The 11,645-nt window shown below is 36.0% G+C and overlaps 1 protein-coding gene across 2 annotated transcripts; it reads left to right on the top strand.

Annotated features, from left to right (window-relative positions):
* The first annotated feature begins 605 nt into the window (after window positions 1–605).
* On the top strand, window positions 606–4,582 carry LOC111793565 (zinc finger CCCH domain-containing protein 55). 2 transcript variants are annotated; one of them, XR_015420816.1, is made up of 8 exons: window positions 606–1,863; window positions 1,979–2,158; window positions 3,154–3,333; window positions 3,422–3,522; window positions 3,621–3,875; window positions 3,958–4,108; window positions 4,202–4,433; window positions 4,538–4,582. XR_015420816.1 is itself a non-coding variant. In XM_023675504.2 (7 exons), exons 1-7 carry the CDS (start codon window positions 953–955, stop codon window positions 4,377–4,379), a joined length of 1,956 nt encoding a protein of 651 aa, XP_023531272.2. In that variant the 5' UTR covers window positions 606–952; the 3' UTR covers window positions 4,380–4,582. The 2 variants fall into 2 exon arrangements, 1 of the variants encoding a protein (XP_023531272.2); XM_023675504.2 differs by having other exon boundaries at window positions 4,202–4,582.
* The last annotated feature ends 7,063 nt before the right edge of the window (window positions 4,583–11,645 follow it).

Here is an 11,645-nt window from a genome sequence, read left to right on the forward strand (position 1 = left end):
TAGGTATTGGTAAATATTGTCTAACCCTTATAAAGTGTTTCATTTCCCTCCTCAACCGATATGGGATCTCACAATCTACCCCTCGGGAGCCCAGCGTCTTCACTGGGCACACCGCGTGCTGTCTGACTCTTATACCATTTGTAAGAGCCTAAGCCCACTACTAGTAGATATTTTTTGCTTTGACCAATTACATATCACCGTGAGTCTCACGAATTTAAAACACGTATACTAAGGAGAGATTTCTACACCCTCATAAAGTGTTTCGTTTTTCTCTCTAACCGACGTCAGATCTCACCGTGTTAAAAGAGAAGTGGATTGGAGTAGAATTGAGTTTGAAGATTTGGTTGCAATCATGGATAAGTCTCATCTTAATTAAGTACTTAGAGATAATGATGATGATGAACAAGAAACATCAAATAATTAGAAAAAAAAAAAAAGAAAAGAAAAGAAAAGAAAGAGAAAATGTGGGACCCAATTTCAAAATTAGGTTTTTTTCCCCAATTTTTTGAGAATTATCTCAAAGAAAAAAAAAAAAAAAAGAAAAGAATTGGGACCTATCTTCTTCGCTGGAATCTCTATGATATGATAAAGGGTTATATTTTGCATACAGAGGAAGAACAGAGCAAGCAGTGCATATAATACACACGTATGACAAGATTTATACTGTTTTGACAATTACTCTTTTAACTTTCAAGTAGTAGATCTGTAATCTTCTATCACCACTACGCCATTCCGTTTTTCTCTCTCCTGTTTAGAGAGAGAAACCTGTCACTCCCTGCTCCTCTTACTCTACTAAGCAAACCCACTTCGCTAAATGCTTCAAAACCCTACTGATTTCTGAGCCCATTGTGTGTTTTTCTTGGGGAAAACGGATTTTTCTTGAAGACCCATTAAGGTTTTTGAGGATTTGGGTTCTTGGGTTTGTGTTTTCTTGAAGAAACAGAGGAGAAAAATGGATGCATATGAAGCAAGTAGTTTGGTTTATGCGAAGATCAAGAACTTGGAGCCTGAAAACGCTTCGAAAATCATGGGGTTTCTTCTCATTCAAGACCTTGGCGATAAGGAGTTGATTCGTTTGGCTTTTGGCCCTGAAACCCTTTTGCATTCATTGATTTTGAAGGCCAAAGCTCATTTAGGGTTTTCTTTGAACTCTTCTTCTTCTTCAACGCCTTCTTCGCCTTCGCCTCTTAATCCCATCGCTAGACCTTCCAACACTAACCCTTTCTCTCAATCTAAAAACCCTTCTTCTTCTCCTTCCTCAACAAGTTCTTGGTCGTTTTCAGGAATCACTAACAATGTCATTAGCCCTAAATCCACTTCCCTTCTTTCTTATGACTGTATACGAGCTCCCCCTTTTTCAATGCCTCCATTTTTGCAGCACAAAAATGGGTTTGGAGATTCTGAAGTCAGTGAAGAGCCGCAAGTTAACGATTACCTTTCGTTTCTAAACGAGTCTTCTTCTTCAAGAGGTGAGCAGAATTGGAGTCAATCTATGGATAATGCTGAGACCCCTTTTCATAGAAGGAGCTACTCTGCTAGTGATGTTTGTTTTGGCTCAGAAGATGGAGGATTTGGAGTTGGGTATAAGCCTTGTCTTTACTTTGCTAGAGGGTTTTGTAAAAATGGTAGCAATTGCAAGTTCTTGCATGGCGATTTCCCTGACTTGGTTGATCCTTCTGCTGCCATTGTTGGGTCTCCTAGCAAACTAGAGGGCTTGTTTGATCAACGTGAGGAGTTCATGAGATATAAGGCTGCTCAACAACAGAGATTAGCCACTGCTTCTGAGTTCATGGCTGGAGTTTCACCTTCTCAGTATAACAAATACATCAATTTTCTACTTCAACAACAGAATGAAACTCATAGGTAACAACCAAATATAGTGCATGAATCCCATAATATTTGTCTTGTTTTTGGGAATTTTAGCTTGGGAATGGTCTGTAATGCAATGTTTCTTCATTATTTGGAATGGATAATCTAGAGCTACAGCAGCAGCGCTCATGATGGGAGATGAGTATCAAAAGTTTGGCATTTCCAGAAACGAAAGGAACGATTTCTTGGCTTTGGCTGCCGAGAAGCGAAATTCAGCGTCGAGACAAATTTATTTGACATTCCCAGCTGATAGCACCTTCAAGGATGAAGATGTTTCAGAGTATTTCAGGTAACCAGTTAAAATATCCCGATGAACTGTTCGTGTCATTGTCGCTCCAACGTTATATGAATCCAACTTTGAGTATGATGATCTGAAATGTTTTTGTTTTATATATGAGTATGATGATTACCTGCATCTGATTCATAGTTTTCTGTATTAAAACTTTTCAGGGTTTTAAGGAGGCTGGCCATTGAGGTTTTTTAAAGCATATTGAAATAAGCCTAAGTTTCAGTACAATTGCTTTCACTTTGTACTGATTCTTAACATATAATTATCTCTCACTTAATTTCCCGTTTACCGGAATCGAGCCTTCGTTCATGTTCTATGCCTCTGCCTTCTGTTCAAACCTTCTTTGTTCTATTACAACTTTGGTTCGAGAATGGTGCGAGATTCTTCGAATGTACCTACTTCTCAATGCATTTAAACGTAATTAGATGGTTTGATATATGCTTGAACATGAATTCATTGGATTCTAGATTTTCATTTGTAGTAAATCCAATAGAATACGAGTTTCTTGAGGTGTTGTTTTTATGAACTCGACGAGATTTCTTTTCTTGTTCTGTTTTCTAACAAAAGAAGAAAAGAAACGAAAAGAGAAGATAAATACCTGAGTACATACTGAAGAAGTCTGAACACTATGCAACACAAACACTGAACGAGATAGGAAAAATGTTCCGTGTATGCGTTTGTTTGTTTATGCACCTACGTGTCTCGTGTGAATACTTGCATAATTGTGGTCTTCATTCAAACATTTACTTTTACGACGTATTATGAGTAAAAGATACAATATTTATACGTTCAGTTTTATAGAATACTCAAGAGTATGTCTCAGAAACAAAGCTGCACTTTTCGCTGCATCATATATGAATTTATCTTAGTTTAGTTGGTACGGGTTTTTGTCGATTTGATTTGCTTGATTGTAAACCGACTGGCCATAATCTACATTGAAGCAAATTGTAAAGCGATTAGTGATTGATGAACTCTCATGTCTTACCTTTTTGCAGCAAATTTGGGCCTGTGCAAGATGTTAGGATTCCGTACCAACAGAAGAGGATGTTCGGGTTCGTTACGTTTGTCTATCCGGAAACGGTAAAACATATATTGGCAAAGGGGAACCCACATTTCATATGCGAATCACGAGTACTCGTGAAACCATACAAAGAGAAGGGAAAAGTTCCAGAAAAGTAAATTTACCTTAAAACACTTTTTTATGTTCTATATTGTTCCCTTTCTACCTTTAAAAGTGATGTTTATAGTTGGGATGGAATGTAGGAGGCAGCAGCATCAACAACCGCAACTCGAGAGGGGAGACTTTTCTCCTTGTTTGAGCCCCTCTGGACTGGACGCTCGGGATCCTTACGACCTAAACCTCGGTATGAAATAACTAGGCAGGCCCCTTTCCCCCAAATTCGACAGCCAAAGAAACCATATGTCTCTAATGGGTTATTCATATGAACCATTTGATTTACAGGAGCAAGAATGATGTATAACACTCAAGGGATGATGTTGCGTAGGAAATTAGAAGAGCAAGCTGAGTTGCAGCAAGCACTCGAACTTCAGGGAAGAAGGCTATTGAATCTCCAGCTTCCCGACTTGAAGAACGATCAGCTACACCACCATCACCCACACAATTTACCTATCTGTTCTCCATTATCCACCGAATCGCATAATCAAATGAATCAGAATATTTATCCTCCTGATTTTATAAACCAAGAAGCTTCTGAAGGTTTGCTGATTCTTCATAGTCTTCTCTCCTTTCTTCTGCTCGAACGTTTTCAATTGTTAGCTGATGATGAGAGCTGTTTCAGGTCATGAGAATAACCAAGTAACTACGAACAATGCGATAAGCACGCCACAAAACTTTCAGCTGGAAGAGAATCCTTGTTTTATCCAAAGCAACAACACTGGGAAAGCCACGGACGACGGCTACAACTCCAAGCTGCTCGAAATCCACAAAAGGTCTAATTAAAACATCATAAGCACGAGATTATTTTCGTCGTACATTGTATTAACCATATTCTTCTCTATCATTTACTTTGGCCATGAGGTCAGTGTTGAGCAGGTCCTTCCTGATAGCCCATTTGCTTCTCCTAAAAAATCTGCATCGAGCCAACATCTCGACTTTTCTTCTGTTAAAGCGGACGGGTGTGGTCCCAATACATTACCGTCATCGTCTCAGAGCAACGCATCACTGGCTACCGGTCTTGCTGGTGACATAGCTGCCCCTTAATTAACCTTTTACCCCACAGCTGAATGGCAAGGTCCTGTTATTCTCTTCCTTGTGGTACCTCACTTTCCATCATGCTAATTTTAGAAGTCAGTTATTCAAAGTAAGATACATTACTTTCCTTAGGTTTCTATTCCTTGTGTGAATCTTTTAAAATATAGGCAATAACTACAAGAGCATGGCCAGCAAATATCAACAATGTTAGGGTAAGACTCCACCGATCTCTACCTCCTCGATTTTCTTATACTTTCAGGGCGTTATGTTTCGAGTTCAATCAAATGAAAACTGCTAACGGTGTTCGTATTTTATCCACGCAGAAAAAAAAAAATTAGAAAAGCGTATAGCAGGCAGAAGAATCATCCCCCGGATGTATAGCGAAATTATACCTACTTCGAAGAGTAGATCTATTACTACTATAGAGAGAAGATCTCCGCAAGTATCATCTTCATCAATTTTACATACTCCTAACAGCAAATACATATATAAATTCATACATTTAGGACAGATGATTTGGTTTATGAGAGTTGAGTTAGGGTCTTCTGTGTTTATTATTATTATTACTATCTTGTGCTGGACCATGCTGACTAAAGAACTACGGTCGTCGGGTCGGGTTAACTCCGTTTTACATTTTGCATCTACACATAAGTTCTTGTGTTTGTTCCTGGCATTATTCATAGTTAGGTAGAATTTGAAGTTTGTGTGAAAGCTCACAAGAGCCTGTTGTGTATATAGTAGTAGGGTTGTTAGTGGATATAAGAAGACTTGAGAAATTTGTTGTAGCGGACACTCATTGGGACCAAAGAGCTACTTGCTTTACTCTGTTCTTTTCCTCCTCTAGATATAATATCATAATTTGATGATGGGTTGAATTGAAATTGACAAAACAAGGACAAAAATGGATTTTGATTTGGTTTGTGAAAGTTTTTAGCTTTAGAGGACTGTTTTGTCTCGCACTGTTGTTGTTGAGGCCCACACCCAAAGGGTATCACATGGGGGCACTGACATGGTATAATGGCATCGACCCAACACATATATATGTTGTTATTGTTTGTGATGTGCTTTGTTTTGTGTGCATGGAGGGAGGTGTGTGGGGGAGGTCCCTACTTTTTGTACTGGCATGGATGGGTAGTGGGGTAGTGTTTGGAAAGCCCAAAGAGAACAATATCTGCCAGTGGTGGGTTTAGGCTGTTACAAATATTATCAGAGTTAGATATTGAGCGACTTGTTGATCCCCCACGAGGCGGTGTGCCAACAAGGACGCTAGACGTCGAAGGAGAGGTGGATTGTGAGATCTTACCTCGGTTGGGGAGGAGAATGAAACATTTTTTTTATAAAGGACTTTGAGGGAAAGCCTAAAGAAGACAATATCTGTTAGCGGTGTACCTTGATTGTTACACATGCTAACGGTTTTTTGTTGGACCCGAGATATCCAACTTTCTCCCCGTTCAGCCTGTTAGGTCATTTCTTGGGGTTTGAATGAGAATTTTTGAGTAGAAATCACTCCATTGAGGAAGACAGAATGAGTTTGTCTGAGTGTGTTGGTGGCAAAGAAAGTGTACCATAGAAAGACAAACACAGAGATGATGCACATGGACTATCTCGTTTTGGATGCCAATGTGGCCATCCCATGCCTTTTGTTTTGTTCCATTCAAAGTTTTTTGGTGCTTTTCCAACATGCTTTTGAAATTTTGGAGTCTTTCATCACTCCCTTTTGTGCGTCTAATAGCTTCGTATACACGAACATACGTATCTGTATCTGTATACGTATAGTTCATCGTCTTTTGAATTCAAACTCATATTTCTTTTCAAGTGGAATCACATTTTGTTCAAAGCTTAGTTTGAATTGAGATTCAAGTTTCCAAGTTATTTTGAGTGTTAAATTCACACGAAACTTTTTAAAATTTATGGTACTAAGAAAAGAAAAAGGTCAAAAATCTCGAGTGATTTATATATTTGACCTTAATGAAGAGCTTCCTACTAGATATGAACTCTCAATCTCGAGGTAGAGCAATTAGATTGACGAACAATTTAAAAATTATATCTTGAAATATTTTTTTTAAGAAAATCAAAATATTAAAAGTTAAAAAGGGAAGAAACTAAATAACATTCATTAATTAAAAAAAAAAAAAAAAAAAAAAAAAAAAAAAAAAAAAACCATTTATGATCTATATTATAGAAAGCTTTGACTAAAATATAATTGCAAACCATTTAATGAAGCATGGAATGTAATAAGTCATTTAATATGAACCATTTGAATTATTTTATTCAATTATTTTTTTAAAAATAATTTGATCTCATCTATTCTATATTCACATGCATTTGAATTTAATTATTATTTAAAAAAAAAACACTGAAAAAGACGTTTAGCTAGTTTTCTTTGAAAAATACTATAGGTGTTCAGATGACTCGAGAATCCAACCAACTTAAACTACCCATACTAAACAATAAATATTGGAATGAGTTAAATTCGAAAAGGTTCGTGAATTGACTTTTTTTTTTTGCTTGAATCAACCTGACCGATCTAACCAACCCGAAAATACGGTTACAATACAATCTTACTTTTAAGATTATTATGAAAATTTAAGAATATTTGACCGTTGTAATTAATGATGTGTTGTGACTCGTAAATGTTTTTATGAGATTTTAGTTATTATGTTATAAGTTTAGTGGATAACTAAGATTTTTAAAAAATATAATTTCTTTTAAAAATAACCTGATCCGGAAATAGAGGGTTGGGTTGAGCGGTGGAACTCATTCGAGTTGCTCAGATCACCAACCCAACCAACTTGAAATTTCGAGTTAGTTGAAAATATTTTTCAAACCCAACCCGATCGGGTTAGTAAAAAAACAAGTTATTTTAGTAGCTTTTATAGGTCAATTAAATTATTGGACCATAAAATATTTCTCAATAATTTTGTGTCATTTACCATACATTAAATACACAATAAATTATAGATCATTCATTTTTACTATTAATGTATTGATATCTTGACACACTAATAATTTATTTATATAAGTATAGTTATTTATGCTTATATACCTACGAGATATATATCGTCTTACCAAACAAGACTGACTTCTAACCGACCCGTGAAGGCTGGTGGCCGTTCAATTGTTCGAACGTTTTTCTTTCTCCTATTATTAGAGTAGGGTGGTTGGTTCCGATTCGACAAGGTAAAATACCTGGTCGAAGATCCAGTACACTAGGTAGTAGACGTTTTCGTACGAGTTCAAAATAAGAAAAATTTAGCCAATTTGAGTATATCTAAATTGATAAGATACAAATTATCGTCTCAAAGATTCATAGTTCTTCGATCATCTGCTTTCTCAATTATTGAACTAAAAAAAAAAGCACAACTTTTGAATTTCCGTTTTGTCCCTTTTAAATTTATGTCGAATTTTGATGAAAAAAAGACCCATTATGATTAGGACCGCTTAGCAACGAAATTGGAAATAAAAAAAATGCTAACTTAGGCCCATTTTCATCGAAATCGAAGTTGTTGTACAATTGAATATGATGAACCCGACTACACTAATTGTGGCTGGCCCAATAGTTTTCATAATGCTATTATCTTGGTATTAATATCGAATCACTAGACACGTAAAGACTTTAATCAACCACTCCGTACGCCTGTTATCAGTTCCCAAAAGCCATGAACGTTCATTTGTGGCCTCAGCTACTCGTTTCAGTGACCACAGTGGATAATACCTTATCAAACAACGTGTATTTGATACAAAACACCCTAAAGACTGTTCAATAGATCCATAATTTTTATCGAAAAATATCCAGTGGACAAAGAGTTTACTAGATACCAAATTCAAAAATTAAATTCGTTAGTTTCTGAAAATTCAAACATCGTTGGATTCTTGTGACCCGAGATTGAGATCTTTATTACTATTTGTTGAACTACGCCCGGCAAAAAAGAAAGAAAAATCAAAACCTAGAACCCTACGAAACCATAGCTTAACCTAGATAAGTTAATACTCTCGTATCCACTTTTGATTACGAGGAAGTCGCTAATATCAATGGAACTAGGGTTTGAAATGAAAATTATAGGGAATAACGTCATAAATGGAATTCGGTGTTTAAAAAACTCGATCAATTCAACTCAATTCGACTCAATTCGTACCGTTTGAATTTGGTTACGAGTTTATTTAGGTTGGGTTAGGTTCAAATAAATAAAAATTTTATGTATTGAATTGGTTCATGAGTTCTCAGATCCAACCAAAATTTATTAATTTTTTAAAAAATAAATGTTTGAAAATGAATAAATAGATATTTTATAAACTAACGTTTCAGTTTTGTTAAAAATAAAAAATTTAAATAAATGACCCGAACAACCCGAACTAACCTAACCAAAAAAATTTATGGTTGAATTGAGTTGAGTTGATTATTTAACGAGAGCTGTCTGTGTTGAAAAAAATTTACAACCCGAACAATTAGATTGAGTCTTAAAACTGTCTAAAACCAACCCGATTTAATTCAATTCACGAACACCTGTAAAAATTAACGACATAATTTAACGAGAAAATGGAATTGGGAAGTGAGATTTTTGATGGGGAGTTTTGAAAAAGTGGCCAATGGAACATTAATATGTTTGCACACTTATCAAACCAATGTATTCAAATCTCCACTTTTGGTCGGCTACTTGTCCCTCCACATTTTTTCTCCTTGCCCGACCAAGTTCTTGTTTTAAGGCAACAATTCAAGTGTAGTTTGAGTTTAGGGTAGGAGGTACCGAACCCGAGTTTGATTAGACAGCTACACGATTTACGGTTCTTAGCTAAATTTTGTATACGAGAAGGAAATTCTACTCGAATAAAACTCTTGCTTAAGTATGTGTGAGATCCCACATCGATTGTAGATGGGAACCAAACATTTTTATAAGGGTATGAAAATCTCTTCCTAGTGAACGCGTTTTAAAACCTTGAGGGGAAACCCGAGAGGGAAAGTCAAAAGAGGACAATATCTGCTAGCGGTGGGCTTGAGCTACAAATGGTATTAGAATTAGACACCAGACTATGTGCCCGTGGAAGATGTTAGGTTCTGAGATCCTACACTGGTTGGAGAGAGAAACGAAATATTTCTTATAAATGTGTGAAAACTTGTCCCTAATAAACACGTTTCAAAAGGGAAACTCGAAACGAAAAGCTTAAAAAGGACAATATCTACTAGCGGTGGGTTTAGTTGTTACAATATGAGATTGAAGTATTCCCGTTTAAGAAATCCTAAAGAAACATAAATTTTCTTAAAGGTTACTGAAACTGTGATGTCCTACCTTGGTTGGTGAGGAGAACAAAACACCGTTTATAAGGGTGTGGAAACCTTCCCTAGCAGACGTGTTTTAAAGCCTGGAGGGAAAGTCCAAAGAGGACAATATCTACTAACGATGGATTCGGGTCGTTACAGAAACGATACGATTACCATTAGAAAGAATATCGGTCGTAGACAAACGTCATGGAAACAATATATATATATATATTAAAAGACAAAAAATATATATATATATACTTTTTTTAGTCAAAACAAAAATCAAAAGAAAATCAAAAGGAAATTATTAAAGAAAAGTATGAAAAGGAAAGGTTTTATGTCACTAATTGGATTTATTTTGTCCACAAAATCCCATTTGTTAAGGTGTCTAATCAAACTTACATCACTCTTAATATCTCATTACTTCCCGACTATTTATTAATTAAAAGTTATTGCTTATACCAGCAACGTGCACCGTTCTTTTCGATGGCTCAATCATAATTCTTTACTTGAATCAATTCTATGGGTGACCATCTTGAAAATGTTATGAGATTGGCATCCGTGTTGGTCCTTCTGTGTGGATAGTCTTCACTCTTAGAAGCAGGGAGTAAGTAACATAATCGTGTCGCATGAGATATAGGAGAATGTCGGAGCTACTAAGTGCCGAACCCAGATTTCGAATCTTGAATACGAGTCATTACAAATGGTATGAGATTAACACTTCTCTAAGTAAGTGGTTCGAGGACGAACCAACGCAGAGGCTGATTGACATGTGACATGTGAGTAAATGAAGGGTACATGAATGAACCGAGACCACGTTCAAAGGAATTCTGATCACTATAGGAAGATAAAAGATTATACATTTATTTTTTACGCCAGGTAAATGCATATGCCGGTTCATTAGGTCAATAATACTTGCTTTTTCACTGACAAGACGTAATAGAAGCTCGTTTTTAAATTTAACCGAAAAGATTAAAGATTCGAACGTATAATATTTTAATAAAAAGTAGATTTAGAGTAATATTAAAAGGAAAGAGTATTGATAGAATAGGGCATGTTGATGAATTTAAATTACAATTAATGATCAATAAAAGCTAATATGAATAGATTGGCATTAAATTTAATTAAATACAATAAAAGCCATTTTAAGTCTAAGATAATGTGAAATTCCTATATTGCCCTCTCCAAGACCAAGGACAAGCAAAGGAGGCCAAATTGGATGGTACCCTTGTCTAGAAAATCGAAAATTAGGTTTGCGGGTTGACATTTTTTTACTCGGGTCAACACGACTAACCTGAAAAATAGGATTACGACCCAACCCTACTTTTAAAAAATTAAGAATATTTAACGTTTGTAATTGATATTAGTGATGCGTATGTATTATCGATTTAATTGATTTTTTTAAAATAATTAAAAAAATAACCCGACTCAAAAATAAAGGATTTAGTTGTGAACTTTATTCGGGTTGGTCTGCTCGAGATATACCGATATTGGTGTACGAGCGAAATATGTGACACCTTAAATGCAATCATTGTTAACTATTGTAAGTAATTAATTGATGTTGGAAAAGAAGCCACAAAAGGGCTTTTTGACACAACAAATAACTCATAAGGATTTCCTTTGTATTCATGGTGTTATCTTGCTTGGTGGGATCTTAACACACAAATTACCATGCTATCATCTTGTCTTCTATCGTATGTAGGTTGATCTAACGGTCATAATGACTTCGAGGGAGTGTGTAACAGTCTAAACCCACCACTAGTAGATATTGTCCACTCTGTCCCGTTACGTATCGTCATTAGCCTCACGGTTTCAAAACGTGTTTACTAGGGAGAGCTTTCCACACCCTTATAAGGAATGTTTCGCTCCCCTCTCCAACCAACGTGATATCTCACAATCCACCTCCCTTGAGGGCCAGCATCCTCGCTGGCACACCATCCGGATTGTGAAATCCTACATTGGTTTGAGAGGAGAATGAAACATTCCTTATAAAGGTGTGAAAACATCTCCCTAGCAAA

Source organism: Cucurbita pepo, chromosome 4 (assembly GCF_057944985.1).
Source record: "Cucurbita pepo subsp. pepo isolate OVF chromosome 4, ASM5794498v1, whole genome shotgun sequence".
NCBI classification, from domain to species: Eukaryota; Viridiplantae; Streptophyta; class Magnoliopsida; order Cucurbitales; family Cucurbitaceae; genus Cucurbita; species Cucurbita pepo.

Bases quoted from the DNA above. Each gene is read 5' to 3' on its own strand.
- LOC111793565 (XM_023675504.2), top strand. From the start codon at position 953: ATGGATGCATATGAAGCAAGTAGTTTGGTTTATGCGAAGATCAAGAAC. The intron at 2,159-3,153 runs GTAACCAGTTAA...ACCTTTTTGCAG, and splicing joins GATGTTTCAGAGTATTTCAG to CAAATTTGGGCCTGTGCAAG. The intron at 3,334-3,421 runs GTAAATTTACCT...GATGGAATGTAG, and splicing joins AAGGGAAAAGTTCCAGAAAA to GAGGCAGCAGCATCAACAAC.